The sequence below is a fragment of the Schistocerca serialis genome, chromosome 2 (assembly GCF_023864345.2).
Source record: "Schistocerca serialis cubense isolate TAMUIC-IGC-003099 chromosome 2, iqSchSeri2.2, whole genome shotgun sequence".
Taxonomy (NCBI): domain Eukaryota; kingdom Metazoa; phylum Arthropoda; class Insecta; order Orthoptera; family Acrididae; genus Schistocerca; species Schistocerca serialis.
Window position 1 is genome coordinate 713,012,480 of NC_064639.1, and position 21,561 is coordinate 713,034,040.

Sequence of the window (21,561 nt, forward strand, 5' to 3'; positions counted from 1 at the left end):
AATGTCATTATAATTTAACCCCTCTGGACCATATAATTTAGAACAGTATCAACACATTGTAGTGCAGTACAATGACTGACAAGGTTACTGTTTTCATACCCACTTTCACATTCACTGCCCTCTTCTTTATTTTGTTGTGAAGCAGCAGTCACAATTTTGGTACCACTCACGCACTGTAAGCCAGGTTGACATGCATCAATCTTCAACTAGCATTCTCAGTATTCTAGCCTCTTAGCACCATTTTACCAATGCAATTACATACTCCTACATTGGCTGCATAATGGCACTCACATTAGGAGGTAAAAACTTATTTACAGTAAGCCTTCATCAAATACGAGAACCATCTCATCATGATGTGAAGGGGCATTTCAAGAAATAGAACAGTCTTCTGTGGCAAACTCTTCTCTTCTAGACATCAATGAAACGTTGGTACAAAATGTGTGTGGACGCAGTTTTCAAAAATTTCACTATCCATCCATGCTCATTTTTGGTTGTAATAATACACAGGGAAATCCCTAGCTGCAACATCCTTGAATGCTTTTTCCCCTAATCCCTAGAACTTGACTTTGTGGTTCCCAGACACAATATAGTTCACAAAATTGTAATATATTCTTTACATGACTTATCCAGGAGCACGAACTTCACTTACGAGCACTGGTTCCGGTTGGTAGTCATTTCCAATACAGGCCACTTTCGTCTGTATTATAAATTTGGTCTGGTATGAAATTATTTCTCCCACCAATTTTCAGAACTCTTCCCAGAAGGAATCAGATGCCACAACATTAGAAATAAGCCACTCTCATTGCAGAGTAAGTCCACAAATCCTTTGACGACATTTGAATATGGTTTGCCATCCAGATGACGCATTAAATATTTCTGCTAACACTAGAGTGTCATGAAAAATTTAGCTTTTGTGGTCCACATCGTGCTTGAAACAGTGACACCTTCTGCTCGTTTTTCGGTAAACCACTGCAAAAGAGCAGCGTCTAACTTATCAAATTTAGATCTCTTCATGCTTTTTCATGCAGATGGTTCAGAAATATTATTTCATTTCCCAACAAAATCCTTATTTTGTGCTTATTCTTTTTAATAACTCCATTCCAATACCATAATCAGCATTTAGTTTTGCCCCCCTTCTCAAGTATTTCAGTTAGTTATAGTTCTTGTTTTAACGTCAGTACAGGTTTCTTTAATTTCTATAGTTTGTCTTTTACAAATTTCTTTTAACATACTTCATTGAAAAACACTAGTTAACATCAGAAAACTGAATTCATTGTTGATTTACATAAAACAGGCTGGCCAATAATAGTGTGTGTTGTGTGGCAGTTGTTTAAACAACGGAAATGGCACTTATTGTCACACAACGGGTTGTGTATTGCTAAAGAAAATTGTTGCACATCTTTATTGTTTAGAAATGCGAATAATCAGCAAACCAGATTAACCGCACATGAATAATTGGGAGTACACTGTACATTTAAGTGTGCTACAAACAGAACTGTCCACACTAACCATAATCAAAACATAAATACATGGCTTGAGAAAATCGGCGAAGCCTGAAACTATCCAGCCAGTAAACAGACACGAGATGCAATGTACTGAGAGCATTTACATCAATTTTTTATGATTCTAACGTTTTGTACTAACATCATTCATACAAAACGGACAGTTTTGGTGTGTGATTAGTCAACTTACTCTGTTTTCTCAGTCTGTGCAAATATTGTACTGTAAACATCTTAGTGGTTGCAAGTAATGCAAACAAACACAGTTATTGGTATATTTCGAATACTGGTGCAAGGGTAATAAATGTATCAAACAATATGTAACAAGACTACAGTCCATACAGGCTAGGTACATTTACTTTTACATAATAGTGAAGTTGGTAGTGTTTTATGTGAAACACTGTAGCCGTGTGGCAGTCAGTGTGTTAACTGATTTTATGGGGTCAAGAGTGTGTGTTACATGATGTTAGAAAATTGTAATAAATGTTTTAAAGTTAATCTGTCTGTCTCATATAAATCATTTCATAGTTAGTAAATCACAAATCACATGACATTGTAAATAAAAGAACTACAAGCAATATTTGTAATGGAGGAGTTACAAAATTAATATTCAATTGGTGTCCATCATGGAATAAAGTTAAAGAGTGCCAATTCAACCAGGGAAGACTGCAACTGTCTTTAGGAATAGTGGAAATATTTGATGTCATGGGCATGGAATGTGTCTGTCTGTATCTACCACTGAGGTTTAGATGAAATTTTCTTCAGAGCCCACTGGTACACTGCAAAAATGTTAACTTCTTTATTTGACAAAAATTTTGCATTATGTGGAGATTCAGAACTTGTTTGGCTATTCTAACATTCTGACGACTTAAAGTATGAGTGTGAATCTGGGTTGTATTGGCTTATTCCCCCAATCCAACTTCCACTTCTTTACGAGATGACTGACTTGGAATTTTTAGCCACTCTTCTTTACTGAATAGCCAACTGCTGGAAACCCTCTTGACTAACGCTAGATACAGGAATTTTTAGACTCTTTCTACTTATGAAATAAGTAGACATACAAGCTTTACTTTTTACTGTATTTGACCTCCATACACCATAAAAATTTCACTTTCCACATGAATATGTAACTTCCTGCAAGTCTCTTGTACAGTTGGACGTTAGAAACAAATTGAGTTACAGTTAAAAGAAAGTTGGCTTGGATACAATGACCTTTCCTAACATGAATAACAAAATGAGTCTTGCCTCTAACAAGGTTGCGTCAAAAGTCTACAAGAGTACTTTTTCAACTGTTCTTGTTTTAATAACAATAGTCAATGACACAATAAGCACACTAAAACATCTATGGATTGCCCAACAGGTACTTGTTGGGTGCCTTCTGACCGCCACTTCTATTTTCTTTCCATGACTGATTTTAAACCTGCACACACAAACATGTGACGCGCAGTAGGTAGGATTCTACCATCCATAACTCATATCCAGAACATCATGTGTTCGAGACAGTAGAACGCTGAGCGGGTCTAGAATTTACACAGAAATTCTTGAATCACTACACTACTCTCAGCAAAGTGCACAAAGTCTTCTGAAGCCTCGGCACTCAGTTTCTGTTACCTCCTATAGGCTAAAAACTCTTTTTGATATCACGTGGTCTGTCAGCTCTTCTTCAATTGCTAAATTTCTGTCAATGTTGCTCCCTCTATCAACTACTTCTGCTGAAAACGCAGTCAGTTCATTAATGGATGCCAAATTTACCACTCTTACAATTTCAGAATGACTCATTTACATCACTTTCCATGTTGGCTTCTTGGAAGAGTTTAGGCGATAGTTTTTTCCAGGCCCTGTGCAATGTATTTTTCACAGAGATCAAAGCAATTGCAGACGTTAAAACTGCATCTTTAATTTTAACACTACACTGGAAGACTGATACTGCAATCTGAGCTTAGCAGCTTTTGCAAAGACATTCTTCGGTAACAGCACTTTAAATTTTGTATGATCCATTGGTCCATGGGTTGAATTCATGATATAACATTGGTAGGAAGATGTGTGCCAAAAATATTACTTGATGAAGTCTGATTCTGAAGGTTAAGGTTGGCAAGTGTCAAGGATGACAACCACCTTAGAATTTGTAGATTGTCTTATTTTTTCGAAATTTTCTTTCACAGTTGGAACTAAATGCCGAAAGAAACAACCTTTGAACAACTCAGCTTTCATCCACGCACCAGGCTGGGCATCGGAAATAACCAGCATGTGTGTCACATTTTTTTTATAGGTCTAGGCTTATGTTGTTTCCCAATCACAAACAAAGGCAGTATGTGATCACATGAAGAATTTCCACACACTATGACAGTTATTCTTTCTATTATTTTTACAACCCTATGTACAGGACGACTCAATCTTCCACCAGGACTCCTCATCATTGTAAATTGGTGTGGGGACAACTTACACTTATCAATAATCTCTCAAAATATTCTTTTGCACTCAGTTGCAGCAGTCTCATCATTGAGTTTTATATCGCCAGAAGTATATAGTTTACAGATGCCATGATGAATTTTGAAACTATTACACTAGCTTTTTGAGAACAAAAAGAACACCTCTGTGCACATCTACTCCCTTGGGAAAAAATTTGGCCTTTTCTATTAACATAGGCCCCCTATCTCTGACATTTCCTCTGTTCTCTTAGCACCGAGTCATTTATACTGAACTTCATCTACTGTTTCTACTTTCTAACTTAGTTTTTTTTCCCCCCCCCAGATTGCCTAACATCTAGACTTGAACTGAAGCAAATTGTGACATTTTTTCTAGCTGGTTTTGGTTTTCAATGTCATATATAGCTGAAGGTGCAACATTAAATTCACTCATAATATTGCTTCGGTTCGTACCTTTTGCGACCACCTTATAATGTCAAGTTTTTGGTGCACTGTCAATGTCACTTTTGCCATTATAGATGTCCTTTGCTGTTTGGAAAACATATACTCTATACCGTACTGCGCTGTAGTCTACTTGATTCACCCAAGTAGCTGAATATTGATACAATAAAATGACTTTATTAAATAACTGTCAAATAAAACTGCACAGCACTGATGCAAATGTAAGTGCTGTAAATTTAAGAATAGTGAACAGAGAATTGTTGATATTAGCACAAGGCTACCAATGCAACTGCCTTATCTTGCAAGAATACAATCACTAAGCGAGTTGCAGTCAGGTCTTTGAAGGAAGCATTTGAGAATTCATGACATCTGGAAACAGATGGGTCCAGTACGCCAATATCGAAACTTTTTGAGAGGTGCTTTTGGGGCCCTGAAGATAGCATACTGAACTGCAGAAACCAGTTTCATCAACATTCACAAATTGACACAAAAAGCCCAGCAGACTGTGATAAAACAGTCCGACATTGTGTTAAAATGTAATGCCAGATGCACTTTGGGTCCACAGTGAGAAATTGCAGCACCCACCTCACACGCAGTTTCTTCATAGCAAATTCTCCATGCAGGACATTATGCACTGGTTCAGTTGAGATGCCTGAAACCTTAGAAATCTTGCGAATTTCTATTCAGTAGTCTTGCATTACCTTTTTCATGGATTTTGTCAATGTTCCCTTAGTGGTGACCTGAACTGGGTGGCTCGAGTGTGCTTAGTCTTGAATGCTTGTCCAATTGCATTTGAATTCATTAATCCAGAAGCAAATAGTCTTCAAGAATTGTGCAGAGTCCACATGAATTTCAAGCCATTCTGTTTTGATTTGTGCAGCAGTCCAACTCTTCAGATGAAAATATTCGCTAACAGCATGAGACACTGGTTTTTTCCATTTTCAATCGCAGTTGGCACTGAAACCTATTCAGACAGCTGACAACTATGAACTGTGCTGTACGTTGTTGAAATTCATTATATGATCCTTTGAATAATCAAGTTCCTAACCATGAAGGCACAACAAAAATATTGTGTTCTTCCAGGCAAATTTATGAGACTTATCAATCTACTCTCTTATCGTTATCTGTGAATACAATCATGTGCAACTTATTCTATAGTCTCATTTAGCCTTTAATTTTTTTTTAATGTAAAAGAGAAAATAAAGTTTTCTACGCAGTGCTTTGTTCATAATTACACTTAGCATGGCACAACTATTTTTCTATAACCCCCCCCCCCCCCCTCCCTCCTTTTCCTCAGTCAACTGGAACACAAAGAGTCACAATCCGTGATGCTGACATTACAAATTAAGGTCATTCCAAAAAAAGAGCAGTATTACAATCGTAAAAAAATCTGAAAATTTTATTTAGAATTGCACTAAAGTACAGTGTCAAAATGAAACAAAATTAATGAAACTAATTTACTTTTAGTAATGTTTTCTGTCTTTTTTGCCTAAAGGAACAATTTCCATGGCATGTAGAGTTCGCCGAAATTTCCTATAAAAGGCCAAAACTTCTGGATTTGCCCAGACCTGTTTAGGATCAAAGTCAAGAACCCTCAATGTATCAAAATTCTTTGCTCTGGACAGAGCAACATATGCCTGACCTGCCTCAAACACACGTGATAGAGACATTTCCACACAGTCCAGTGATAATCCCTGAAACACAAAAATAAAGAATTATTAGCTAGCAAAGAAAGTGTGAGACACATCACCACCACCTATCACAACAATGTCCTATTTCTGATATGTTAAGAAGAAACAGCTAGCTAATATCCGAAAATGTAACATCATGACAACCAACAAATATGACAACATTTAACATATATAACTTATAACAAAAAATATAAGTAACATAATACCACATGTGCCTGTGTGAGAATACATCCAAATCCCTGGCATTCCGAAGGACAAGCACCTATTACCATTTGTGTAAGAAAAACATTCATGGATTATATGAAAGAATAAAGATGAATGACATACACAGCAATTCTCTCATGGTTGTATTTGTAGATGTTAATCTGACTTTTAGTGCTGCATTTTATTTTGTTTCAGGAAATTAAATAATTACAAAACCTCATCTCACTGTGCAGTATGAACTATGTTTTTATGTTCAATGACTGTTTTAAAAAAATATTTGTTAGAACTACAAGTAACACTACACAACTGATTCAATGCATAAAGGACAAACATCCCCATTCTCACTTCGTTTAATGTAGAAGATGTGAGAGTAGCAGGAACAACAAAAATTACATAAGAAAATCTTAAAACATATGATACAGTTTCATATGAATCCTTTGAAGTAACTTCACAGCTCAATAAGGGAATTTTATTTACAAAAGTAATGATGGAATCCTCAGTGTCAGAAACCATATTATATGTATTTGTCAATCATGTAGAATATGTACTAATTTGGTACAATGTTGTCGAAAAAGAAAACATCCTATGGATTAACGATACAGGGCGAACATTAATAAAAACAATAAACTGCAATGATGGATTCCTGACTTGACCTCTTAGGAACAAATAATCCTGAGTTAATAATGAGCATCAAAATGGATGCAGGATTAGTGAACACAGGGTTGTTGTAGCGAGACTGAATATTGTAAACCCAAATCGTCCAACAATGAAAGAGAAATATACCTATTCAAAAAAGTAGACAACATTCACTTGATGCTTTCCTAAGAGACAATATCCACATCTTGCAAATTAACAATTTAAGTTTAGACCAGTGTGGCTTGAATTAAAAGAAATCGTACTGGGAGCAATTGAGAGATTTATACCAAATAAATTAACAAATGACGGTACAGATCCCCCACGGTACACAAAACAGGTCAAAACACTGTTGCAGAAACAACTAAAAAAAAAGCATGCAAAATTTAAATAAACGCAAAATCTCCAAGACTGGTGATCTTTTACAGAAGCCTGAAATTTGCACGGACTTCAATGTCAGATGGTTTTCATAGTTTCCACAATGAAACTGTCTTGAAACTTGGCAGAAGATCCAAAGAGATTCTGGTCGTATGTGAAGTGTGGTAGTGGCAAGACACAATCAATACCTTCTCTGTGTGATAGCAATGGAGATACTATTGGAGACAGTGCTACCAAAGCAGAGTTACTAAACACAGCCTTCCAAAATTCCTTCACCAAAGAAGATGAAGTAAAAATACCACAATTCAAATCAAGAACAGCTGCCAACGTGAGTAACATAGATGTAGAAAACCTCGGAATAGTGAAGCAATGTAAATCACTTAATAAAAGCAAGTCATACGGTCCACTCTGTGTACCAATTAGGTTCCTTTCAGAGTATGCTGATGCAATAGCTCCAAACTTAATAATCGTATACAACCGTTCACTCAACGAGAATCGGTACCCAATGACTGGAAAGTTGCAGAGGTCACACAAATATTCATGAAAGGTAGTACGAGTAATCCACTAAATTATATGCTCATATCATTTACATCGATATGCAGCAGGATTTAGGATCATATATTGTGTCAGAAAATTAGGAATTACATAAAAAGCACTTTCTATAGACACACAGTCAAAATGGATTTAGAAAAAAAATCTTTCTTGTAAAGCACAACTAGCTCTTCACTCGCACGAAGTGTTTAGTGCTAGTGACAAGGGATTTCATATTGATTCCTTATTTCTGGATTTCCGGAAGGCCTTCGACACTGTATCACACAAGTGGCTTGTAGAGAAACTGCATGCTTATGGAATATCGTCTCAGTTATGCAATTGGATTCGTGATTTCCTGTCACAGAGGTTACAGTTCATAGTTACGGATGGAAAGTCATCGAGTAAAACAGAAGTGATTTCTGGCATTCCCCAAGATAGTGTTATAGCCCTTTGCTGTTACACAAACGATTTGGGAGACAATCTGGGCAGCCAGCTTAGGTTGCTTGCAAATGATGCTGTCATGTATCGACTAGTAAAGTCATCACAAGATAAAAACAAATTGCAAAATGATTTAGAAAAGGTATCTGTATGGTGCAAAAATTGGCAATTGACCCTAAAGATTGAAAAGTGTGAGGTCATCCACATGAGTGCTAAAAGGAATCTGTTAAACTTCAGTTACACGATAAATCAGTCAAATCTAAAGGCCATAAATTCAACTAAATACCTGGGAATTACAATTATGAACAACTTAATTTGGAAAGAACACACAGAAAACGTTGTGGGGAAGGCTAACGAAACACTGCATTTTATTGGTAGGTCACTTAGAAAATTTAACGAATTTACTACGGAGACTGCCTACACTATACTTGTCCGTCCTCTTTTAGAATACCGATGCACGATGTGGGATCCCTACCAGGTAGGATTAATGGAATACATCGAAAAGGTTCAAAGAAAGGCAGCACGGTTTGTATTATCATGAAGTAGGGGAGTGAGTGTCACTGAAATGATACAGGATTTGGGTTGGACATCATTAAAACAAAGGCATTTTTCGTTGCAGAGGAATGTTCTCACAAAATTCCAATCACTAACTTTCTCCTCCAACTGCGAAATATTTTGTTGACACCGACCTACATAAGGAGAAACGATCACCATGATAAAATAAGGGAAATCAGAGCTCACACAGGAAGATGTAAGTGTTTATTCTTTCCGTGTGCTATACGAGATTGGAATAATAGAGAATTGTGAAGGTTGTTCGATAGGCCACCTGCCACACACTTAAATGTGATTTGCAGAGGATCTATGTAAATGTAGTGACTGGAATGGAGGCAAAAGGTTCTATGGACATGTATACAGAAATACATCATTGCCACAGTAGATGGTGTTGACAAATGAAAGTTCCTCTGATCACATGCCGTGTGTTACCTGTGTGTTGTAGGATGTGTTCGACACAGCATACTATAAGCAGCAGAATGATCTTGTATTCATGTCAGAAACAACCATAAATGGTGCTTGTGTATGGCCAAGCAGATGGAAATGGTTGAGGCAGCACGGCTATACCAAAACAAGTACCCTCACAGTCACCAACCACACCACACCACACAACAATTCAAGCCCTCTTTGGATGTTTGTGTGATCATGGGTCCTTTCAGGCAAAAATCCAGGGAGGCGGTGGACTGTACATACACCAAATTTGGAGGATGAGGTGCTCCAAGATATTGAGATGAACCCTAGTAGAGGCTCCAGACAAGTGGCTTGTCAATATGGTGTAAGCCAAAGTCTGATCATGTATATCCTTCATGACAGCCACCTCTATCACCTGCAATCCCTTGCGTGCCGCTTTGAGCAGCTGTTGTGGCACGGATGCAATGAAGCTCTGTACTGTGTTCTGGGATGACTTCTTGTCATTGCGTGCTCACTGTCCATTACCAGACACATATTCGTATGATCTTTTTTTCATCATATCCTGTCAGGAATCTGTCCCTGCATGCTTTTATTGATGTTCATCCTGTATGTGTGGGCATTCCGTAATTCCCAAAAGGTGTACCAGGTATCAAAATAGACTAGCTACTTGTAGATATAATAAATACAATACATGAGAAGATGAAACTTACAATTTGGAAATAACATGATAGCCAGTTAAATTTTATTGATGAGAAAGCTACAGAACATTAAACAGCTACCTAACATACATCAGCCACCGACAGAAGATACAATAATGTATCAGGCATCAAATCACTCGTATTCTCAGAAACAAGCAGCACATTTTTCACACACTAAACATAGTTCTCTTAAACACAGACAATTACTAAAATGAACTGAATACCAACATGTAAATACCCACAAATATTAATGCAAACAAAGCTTTAGTTATTAAAAAAAAAGAAGAAGGTACACAAAATCATTGATAAGGACAGAATCCATGATAAAAATATACACAAGGAGGAAGTATAAAAATGCAGTAAATGAAGCAGGCAAAAAGGAATACAAACGTCTCAAAAATGAGATCGACAGGAAGTGCAAAGTGGGTAAGCAGGGATGGCTAGAGGACAAATGTAAGGATTTAGAGGCTCGTCTCACTAGGGGTAAGATAGATACTGCCTACAGGAAATTTAAAGAGACCTTTGGAGAGAAGAGAACCACTTGTATGAATATAAAGAGCTCAGATGGCAACCTAGTTCTAAGCAAATAAGGGAAGGCAGAAAGGTGGAAGGAGTATATAGAGGGTTTATACAAGGGTGATGTGCTTGAGGACAATATTATGGAAATGGAAGAGGATGTACATGAAGACGAAATGGGAGATAAGATACTGTGTGAAGAGTTTGACAGAGCACTGAAAGACCTGAGTCGAAACAAGGCCCCGGGAGTAGACAACTAATGAGGAGGTATTGAATAGGATTGGGGAGAAGAGAAGTTTGTGGCACAACTTGACTAGAAGAAGGGATCGGTTGGTAGGGCATGTTTTGAGGCATCAAGGTATCACAAATTTAGCATTGGAGGGCAGCGCGGAGGGTAAAAATCGTAGAGGGAGACCAAGAGATGAATGCACTAAGCAGATTCAGAAGGATGTAGGTTGCAGTAGGTACTGGGAGATGAAGAAGCTTGCACAGGATAGAGTAGCATGGAGAGCTGCATCAAACCAGTCTCAGGACTGAAGACCACAACAACAACAACAACAACAACAACAACACCAACAACAACAACAACAACATCGGTTCTCCCGTCTAATCCAGTCTCGTATTGTTCGTGGAAAGAAAGATTGTCGGTATGCCTCTGTGTGGGCTCTAATCTCTCCGATTTTATGCTCATGGTCTCTTCGTTGGATATACGTAGGAGGGAGCAATATACTGCTTGACTCCTCGGTGAAGGTATGTTCTCGAAACTTCAACAAAAGGCCGTGCCGAGCTACTGAGCATCTCTCTTGCAGAGTCTTCCACTGGAGTTCATCTATCATCTCCGTAATGCTTTCGTGATTACTAAATGATCCTGTAATGAAGTGCGCTGCTCTCCGTTGGATCTTCTCTATCTCTTCTATCAACCCTATCTGGTACGGATCCACACTGGTGAGCAGTATTCAAGCAGTGGGCGAACAAGTGTACTGTAATCTACTTCCTTTGTTTTTGGATTGCATTCCCTTAGGATTCTTCCAATGAATCTCAGTCTGGCATCTGCTTTACCGACGATCAACTTTATATGATCATTCCATTTTAAATCACTCCTAATTCCTAGTCCCAGATAATTTATGGAATTAACTGCTTCCAGTTGGTGACCTGCTATATTGTAGCTAAATGATAAGGGATCTTTCTTTCTATGTATTCGCAGCACATTACACTTGTCTACATTGAGATTCAATTGCCATTCCCTGCACCACGCGTCACATCACTGCAGATCCTCCTCACTCCTAGTGAGTGACTCTTTAGAAGCTCACGAGTGTACCTTCACTTAACAGTGTGGCAGCTGGTCAGCTAACTATGGCAATGGCTACACACTGGCTGATAACGACACTGCTTCACCCACGCACAATGCAGCAAACAGCAAGCAGTGCGTGCGATAAGGTGAGCTGCAAATAGCTGCAAGTTAAATCTTTTTTGGTGCTATTCTGGTTGTGAAGTAGTGTTGATATATGTTGTTCTGATTTTTTGTGCTTGTATCTGAACAGAATCAGAGGATTTCAGTGTTCTTGGGTAGATAATAGTGTTGTTATTACTGTGTGCATATCACTACTCACAAAATGGATAGCATTGTCAGGAATTTTAAAAACCTAGTATAGTTATCAAATGGTGGTAACGCTCAAGCGGAGCAGCTAAACAAATTACACAAGCTGTCAAACAGTATTACAATGCAGACCTCAAAAGAAGTATGTACAAAAGTAGACTCTTTAGATAGGAACATTTTCAATATAGTTTGACCTTAGACAAATTACCTAAGGAGAGACAATGTGAAATAGAAAATCAATGTGATATGGTCAGGAACAAGGTTACGCAACAGTTTAAAGAAGTGAGTGATAAACACGAATTCAGAGATATACATCGTCAAATATCATAAATACAAAGTAGAGTGGAAACCTTGGAGCAATGTAAAGATTTTGGCTCAGTAATTAGTGCCCCAAATGCCGTGATCAGTATGGAGGAGCTTCTACAAGAGTTAGCTGAACATAAGATACAAGAGAAGAATGGTATTAACTAGTGCTGTAACTAATTCTTTGAGTGATATTGTACAACATCAGAAGGACATTCAGCAGTTGTGGGAAGCATTAGAAAATATCCAGAAAGAACTTAGAAAATAGCTATCATTGGGTTATCAAATGTTGTCATAGAGGAGCTCCAACTTTGAAGTAGTATGGGTTTATCAAAACATCCTCCAAAGTTTAAATCTGACGGGGAAGTGCACCGTACTTATTATCTGCACGTATTTTCTAGATCGTTACTGGAGATGTGGGGAGATCACAAGAAAATCAACTTTGCCCTTAGCTATTTTCTAGGGGATGTGGCAAAATTTTGGAAACTCACCCCAAGGATTTTAAATCCTGGGATGATTAAGAAATACATTGATGGCACTTGACAGGACCTAAATATTTTGAAACAAATGGAAGAAGCATGCCTTTCAAAGATATACTACAGTTTGTAAAAAATAGAACACTCAGAAGCAATGGTCTGCCATACACTACAATAACAGGATGTGTAGAAGAATGGAACCGTAACAAGTGATTTAAATGGCAGAGGGGCGGCATGCACATAGGCCCAACAACACACTCTTCTGTGTGACCGGACAAGCAGTGTTACACAATGCTCAGTCGTTGCGGAGCAGTCATAAGAAGCGGAAATGTGTAACCATGTGCCACTACACCTTTCCGACATCACAGGGTTGAGTAACAGCATGCGAGTGTGTTCAAACAGGGCAGAATGACATTTCTCCAGGAGGTAGATATGGAACCAGTGGAGATAAGAAGGCTGTACACATATCTGATAGGGTACAGATAATACGATCTAAACACGGTGCGTGATGGCTGCCATCGTCTGCTGATCCGTAGCAGACAGAACAACCTCATCCATAGTGTTGGTGCAATATTGGAGCACTGGAATGGGTGTGGACATGTCAGCTTTGATGATTTGACGCAGTCTTCTGCAGGCTAGATTGTTGACGTTCACACCATTGCACTGGCTTCCATTGACCAGAATCCACCAACAAGGCCTGCAATGGGCACATGAACATCGACTCTGGCAAATTGAGTGCCAAAACACAGTGTTTTTCGGATGAATCAGTCATCAACTTGTCCTACAGTGATGGCTGCATACACGTTTAACTTTCCCATGGTGAACGCAATCGGGCAGACTGTATTGTTGAGCAGTGTAGTGAACAAACCCCAAGTGTAATGGTTTGGCATGCCATTGCCTGTAACAAGTGATCTTGCCTCTAACATCTTAAAAGCAATCTGAACAGCTACTGCTACATTAGGGAGATATTACCGCCCGTGCCTCTTGCATGCCATTCCACATGCCATGTCTCGGCAGGACAATACCAGGTCCCATGTGGTGAGGAATGTGTCAGACTTCGTCGAAGAACTACAGGTACCACTGCTTTCCTGGCCTGCCCATTTGTCTGACACGTCCAAGATCTGCTCAATCAGCAACTTGATTGTTCAGGTCTTCCTGCAGCCATAGTTGATGCTTTGTGGACGAACCTATAATCTACGTGACAGGGTATTCCCCAGCAGCATATTCAGGTGCTTTTTGGATTCCATGCCATGAAGTCTAGCAGCTCGATTACAGTATTTGGTGGTTCTACTGTATTTCCAGTCACAGTGCATGTACTGGTCTGCCACACTTTAGTTTTTCTAGTGTCATGTAATCAGCAGAATAAATTTCATTGTGGTCATATCTCTCTGGACATTCCACTTTTTCCTTACAGTAGTATATTAGCACACAGCTTACTCCATTACCCAAAAAGGGAAATTTGGTATACAGGATGGACAATCATTACTAATTTGTTGACATGCATTGAAGGATTACACACATTAAACAAAGAATACCTTGGAACATTAGTTACTGTGTTCATACCAGTTGTATTTGATGCTGCAGAAACAAGGACGTTGTCATGTCATTTACATTACACAGAAACAGACTATTTTTCTTTTGTATGGGGAGCGATGACGAGGCATACAATTTTTCTCTTAGTACCAGTGACCCCAAAATAATACAAATATGCAATAAACATAATACGTAAAAATTATTGATGTGCTCAGCGTTGCTTTTATGCAACACTGAAAATGTAGCGCAGTGTCCTGCGATACAAATAGTGTTGCATAAATTTAAATGAAATATGTATGACTGCTGGTGATTTAAGGAACTATTTACAGGTTTTGAACCTGAATGATAAGATATTCTGACTTATAGTTACTCAATATATGGCTTGATAACTTTATAAAAAATGTTAACATTCAACACAATAGTTAATACTTGGATATTCCACAGATCATAATTGTTGAGTCACATGATTATGTGAAATGGGTCAGATCTAGCAATTTTTATTATTGTCACATTGTTTTTAAAAATTGTATTATTCTTTATTTCCATCTCCCACCTTTTCTTTCTTTATTCTAGTACAACAAGATGTCTGCCCTGAAAACTGATTATCATTAAGATACTAAACAGTTACCTGTGATTTATGAATTGAGAAAGCCCATGCAAGTCTAAGTGGTAGCTGCTTTCTTGTAAGTATTGTACCTCCAGCAGCTTTCACAACCCAGCGATCTGGACGAATAACATACTCTTTTCTGGAACAGAACCGAATAGCTGGCATCCCTGTTTGAACATAAAATGAAAACCCATTTCAATGAAGGGAACATTTAAGACTTCTTAAATTTAATAATTCTGACCAACAACCAGAAAATCACTTTGTTTGTGTTCCAGGATAATAAACATAACATTCACAGGCAATGGGACAATGACTAATCATTCTTTTCTCTTCTGAGTAAAGACTTAAAAAAAAGAGCTATAAACAAAATCAAAATTGCAGAAGTGATACACACAGTAGAAATTAAGAACTTTAGGATGGCAGTGTTACGCTTGATTCCTCTGCTCACAGTTATCTGGATCTCTTCCTAGTTTCAGCAGGATGACTAAACTTTATTTCTTCTACATTGCTTTTAAAATATTTCTACAAAATCTTTCAAAGAACTACAGAGAATGAACTGATGCCTTCTGTACACTCCCATCTCATCCTCTACTATCTAAATCAATAAACTATGTACAGAGTCAAAACTATTTGAAATTGTGTGTCACCAAAAATTACCAACCTTTGAGAACTACAAAAAGTCTACTGGTGTGATGGGAGAAGGTCAGGGGGTGGGTGTTGGTGGAGACTCTTTGCTGAATTACAGGTCAAGTACTAAATCCTTTGTACATGCTGAACTAAATCTTTTAACCTTCAAAAAGCATTTCAAGGATGTTGAGAAGAGACCAACATCAGCCTCAGAAGCATGGCTCCACTTACCAGAGACTGGTTGTGTGTGCGAGTTGTGTTTGTGTGTGTGTGTGTCATTTATTTCCAATAAATGCCATATTGGCCAAAAGCTCATTTTCCACCAGTCTTTTTGTTATGCCTTTCTGCGACTCAGAATTTTTGCTATATGGGGGGTAGCAAGTATTCCTTTCATACTATTGCTTCATTTTTGCTAACCAAATTGAGACAATTTCTGGTCCTTTCCACTACTGAAACAGAGAAGCTTGAACTAAAATTTAATGTCATGTTTTGGATCATGGCACCTGCAGTTCCAAAACAATCTTTCAAATGCCTGCCATTCAATGATACAGAAGTGGATGGCAAATATTACATTACTGTGGTGTGATACTTTGTTCATAAACCCAGCTCCAGCGGAGGACACAAAAGCATCAACTGTATCGAAGACACCTTGTGAACAAATCTCTCAAATGTTACAAGTGAAGCAGACAAATGGGTTTGCAAACACATATGAAGCCTACAATTATGCGCCTCAGTTATATTCTGTTAAAGACTATCTTGTTTACTGAGTTCCACTGATACTATCTGGACACCTACTTCACTTCCTACGTGGGGCAGAGGGCACTTTGTGTACTGATGTCTCACCTTACCTTCCTGCTACAGTTGAGAATGATATGTGGAGAGGATGACAGTTGATAAGCCTACATGTGAGCTCAGATACCACCGCTTTTACCTTCATGGTCTTTTCATGCAATATATGTAGGAGAAAGTAATACAGTATTTCCATTTTTCTAGGAACATTTGATTGTGGAATTCTAACTGTGAAGCACATAAGGACATGCAAAGCCTTTCTTGAAGCATCTAATATGGAAGATGAGTAGCTGTGTGATGCCACTGCATTTAAACAAACCTGTTACAAAATGCATTGTCATCCTTCGAATTTTCCCTATTTCCCCTGTCAATCCTAAATGGTATGGGTCCACAACTGACAAGCAATATTTATGTATCAGATTAATTTCATTCACAGCCTATAGTAATTTTTGCTGATTATGTTAAACAAAAGGCGATTAATTACGTATTGGTTTTTATGAAGATAGTTAAGAATATTTGCACAAAAAGTGCTCGTTAATTAAAAGTTGCCTTCATATTAATTGTTGGAGTTGGATGGTTTGGTTTGGGGTATAAAGGGACCAAACTACAGGGTCATCAGTCCATTTTCCCTCATGCAAACAAAGCTCAAGTTAAAACAATTCCCTAAAGGAGCCAGAGAAACAAAAAGGGTGGAAAACTAACAGGGAACCACACTGAAAGAAGAAACAAAAGAAGCTAACCAAAAGGGGAAAACATACACTAAAAGGAAAAATAGTGGAAGGTATTAAAATAATCTAGCAGCTGACCGAGGTTGGCTGATCACAAGAATAAAAAAGGACGAGCCAGCCACTCTGCAACGCACTAAAATCTCCAGCCTAAAAGAGAAGGTGAGATGAACACACACAGGGGCAAGAACACCACCAACACAAACGTAAAGAAAGAGTGAGGAAGAAGAATGGAGGGAGGATGAGGTCTGGGAGAGAAAGCCAGACCCTTAGATTGTGATAAAAACCATCCTTATGAACAACATCAGCCATTGAGACATTGTCGCCCAACACTAGAGGCAAGGTGCTCGGAAGATTAAAAGTCCGCCGCAGAGCAGCTAAAATTGGGCAGTCCAACAAGATGTGGACGACAGTCACAAGGGAGCCACATCAACACCAATGTGGATCCTCACAATGGAGGAGATGACCATGTGTTAGCCAAGTATGGTCAATGTGGAGCTGGCAAAAGACAACAGAATCCCTGGGAGTGGCTTGCAAGGATGACCGTCACATATTCATTGGCTCCTTGATAGCACATAGTTTATTTGGTGTACTAAGGGTGCGCCCTTTAGTATCCCAGATCACAAAAACTTTGAGGCAGAAGATCGATCGAAGTTTTCTCCAGCAGGCCAAACTGCAGAATTGGTTTACTGGTAGCCTGTTCGGCCACGCAGTCAGAAAGTTCATTGCCTGGGATCCTGACAAGTCCTGGAGTCCAAATGAAGGTCACTGAACATCCACCGTTGCCGAGGGCATAAAGAGACTCCTGGATAGTCAGTAATGAAGGATGGCTAGGGAAGACTAAACCAACAAGATCGTCGACCATTGATCCATCAGTGTAGACTACTGTCGTTAAAGTTCTGCATGATGGACAAGTTATATAAATAATTATATATTTTAGTCGTTTTTCTGCTTATATTCACTTGACACCATATTTTGGAGAATTTTCATTGGATTTATTTTGTGCTTGTTTTTTAAAGTTATGTTTTCATGTAGTGATAATCATTGTGTGTACACAGGGGTGAATCACCTAAAACTTACACCACAAATATTTTGAGAACATGATAAGTGCTTGACATGCAGTTTTCACATAAAAGATTGGTAGTCAGGGGCTCATATTTTTGGCCAATAGACAGACTGTAATGATACTTAGGAAAGAGTGTATTTTCTGCAACATGCAGTTTTTTTAAATGGAACAATGCCTGTTGACATAAACTTAAAGAAGGATAAATTAGAATATCAATGGTGTTTGTTGCAGGATTCTAGTGCAAGTCATTTACGGGATATCAAATTTTTAAAAGTTTCCACACCAACATTTGTTTGTGCCACTCGACCTACATAGTTGCTTGGTACGCAATGTTATTATGTTTGCTTACAGTGTGCTTGTGTGGTCATTGAGTGCACTGCCACTTGCTAGTCAGTCAGTGTGTGACAGTTCAAGCAGTAGGTCTTGAGTGGACAAAGGGATTAACCAATGCAGAACAAGCTAACATGCTCATGGTGTATGGAGTGTGTAGGAAGAATGCAGTTCTTTCTTGTATGGTGTATGTGGCAAGATATTCCAATAGATGTCAATCACATCAGCAATTTTTTATCAACCTATTGAACCAGTAAGTGAAAGTGGTAGTCTACCACCTAGACAACGTAACAACTACACATTCTTCATCAACATAGGTTTCATCCCAATTACATCTCTCTCCATCACGAGCTGCGTGGAAACAATTATAAGAATCTTGTTAACTTCTGTGAATGGACATTAAGACATGGTACTCCAGTTTGTTTAGTGAAGAAGCCATGTTCACCAATCAAGACCAAGTAAACTGCCGAAACATGCACTATTGGTCTGTTGACAATTCCCATTGTTATCATCAGGTGGAATGTCAGCTTCCATGGATTGTAAACATGTGTTGTGGGATAGTGAACCATCAGCTCATTTTCCTGTTTTTCAATAACTGAACACGCACAAGTATTTCAGTCTCTTAACAGATTATCTTTCATGGATGCTATAAGATATTCCTCTGCATATCAGGAGAAACCTGTGGCACCAACATGATGGCTGTCCAGCCCATAGTGCACGAAGTACTACAGTATGTTTTCATGAAAATTGTTGGATTGGATGCAGAGGACCTGTACCTTGGCTGGCCCATTCCTGGGATTTGATGCCTGCAGACTTTTTTTCTGTGCTGAAAGCTGAGATATGCTGTCTACAGGCACATGCTAACCACATCCGATCACATGCAATGACATACTACTGCAACCTGCTCAGATATCTCCACTGAAATTCTAGCATGTGTGAAGCAATCATTTCTGAACACAAACTGTGATGGTCAGTTGTCTCTTTAGTGGTCAGAATCCACATAACTTGCATATGCATTTATGTTATTCTTTATGGTGTGCTATCACATGCATTGTACATGTGTTGGTGTGGGAACTTTTCAAAATACAGTAACTCGTACAAGACTCTTACTAGAATCCTGCAACAAACACCACAGACATCCTCATTTACTCTACTCTTAGTTCGTTAATGTCAATAGGCATTGTGACATTTAAAAAGTGTATGTTTGCACAACAATACAATTTCTAAGTGTTACTGCAATCTGTTTATTGGCTAACAGTACAAGCCCTTTACTACCAATCCATTCAGTGATAAACCGCACAGAAATAGCACTTTCCATTTCCACAAAATTTGCAGTGCAAGTCTTAGGTGATTCTCCCTGTATAATCCAAGTGCCTGTTAATTATGCATCACTGAATATTTATTTAGCTGTAGCTTCTTTCCTATCTATTGGGGCCCTCCCTTTTGATTAATTTGCTTCTGAAAACTACGTTGCCATAAATTTACAGTCGAAATCTATTTTCTGTGGTTCGGAGATGGTTGAGGATCCTGTATCCTCTCATGTGAAAATAGTTATATTTTGTGACTTTTTTGTCAGGTTACCAAGTGCAGTAGAACCTCGACTACCCGACCTTTTACTAACTGACGCCTTGGATAATTTGACCATGTGTCTGACCATCTTTATGTGCTCTGCACTCAACAAAGTTATCCAACTATTTGCCTCACTGTGTCCATCTAAGTCAATACTCCTCATGCATGCTCAGTTCACAGACTATTGTTCTGCTTGACTGTTGGCTTTACTGTACTCTTTAATCTGCTGTTTCATCTGTGTGCTTTCTGTTCGTTACTGTATTTCCTTCAATCTTAAAGCTGTAATTTAGCTTTATGCAGAATGCTATCCCTTTCTTGCTGATGTAGAGGATGACAGCAGAGGAAGGTAATGCTGCTGCTGCTGTTACCAATGAAGAACTTTAAGGGGATCAGATCATTAATCTGGTTTTACAACAGTATAATGTTACGCAAGATGAGCCATATGATGAATAAAAGGAAGAAGACCACTTTGCCGTGAAGGATGCATTCGAGATTTCACACAAATATTTGGAACAACAGCCAACTGCTACAGCTCTGGACATAGTGTGTGCAAAGAGGTGGTGTGATGCAGCCACAAAGTCTAGGTTCACAAAACTGAATACATTTCACACTTTTTTAAATAGGTTTCAGTGCTAAAACTTTCTGTCTGCCTTCTCTTTATTAGAAATGTAATTTTTTTACTTGATCTTGGTTTATTATGCCGTTCTGAGCTCTTTAAACGATGTGTTTCATTCTCCTCTGATTATCTGACCTCTTTAGTGTTCCAAGCACCCCATGGTCCCAAAAGTGACATTTAGTTGAAGTTCTTCTGTAATGTCACTGCAGAGCATACATCGTATAACTGCAGCTACCACCAATAAAGTGATAGTAGTTTTGTGCATGTACCTGGCATAACACTGTGGTAACAGGTAGGTGGCTAGATCATCGCTGTCATTGGGCGGCTGCAGTCCCAATGTATTCAGACTATTTATCTGCACCACATTCAGATGGGCAGAAGATTTCTGTGTATAATAATAATGTCATATTGCGACATTAAGGATGTTACTCAAATAGAACATAGTTAAACTGGTTTTGATATGAGTAATAATTTTGATCATAAACAGTATAATATATGAGGCATCACTAACTTACCTGTCAAGCATTTCATTATTCGCTTCCTAAAATTTACCAGTCAAAGAAAAGATATTAGATCACTGAGTAGTAGAGAAGAGAGGTAGCACTGATTAATATAGCATCACCCATTGGTCTACTAACATTTTAGGATTGAGGGTCAACTGCCAAACCCTGCAGCAAGTGTCAATCCTCTGTAGGTCTTTGCTTAGAATTTTTCTAGTGTTATGACTTCTCTCTAATCATCATCATCCACAAAAATGAGCTTTGAGCTTCCAATGTTATCCACTAGGTCATTTAATATGTCGTGAACAGCAATGGTCCTACGACACTCCCTATGGGTACATCTGAAGTTACTTTTATGTCAGAAGATTCCTCTCTGTTAAGCCCGACATGATGTGTTACGTCTGC

The 21,561-nt window shown here is 38.4% G+C and overlaps 1 protein-coding gene across 3 annotated transcripts in view; it reads right to left on the minus strand.

The window, feature by feature from the left end:
* Nucleotides 1–5,751: 5,751 nt before the first annotated feature.
* LOC126457895 (ATP-dependent DNA helicase PIF1) overlaps nt 5,752–21,561 on the minus strand; it is a 100,842-nt gene continuing 85,032 nt past the window's right edge. For all 3 annotated transcript variants that reach the window (XM_050094567.1, XM_050094566.1, XM_050094565.1), the window contains 2 exons: nt 14,956–15,101; nt 5,752–6,060 (listed from right to left, as the gene is read on the minus strand). In XM_050094567.1, coding sequence (XP_049950524.1) covers nt 5,830–6,060; nt 14,956–15,101 — 377 coding nt within the window. In that variant the 3' untranslated portion in view covers nt 5,752–5,829. The remainder of the gene's footprint in view (nt 6,061–14,955; nt 15,102–21,561) is intronic.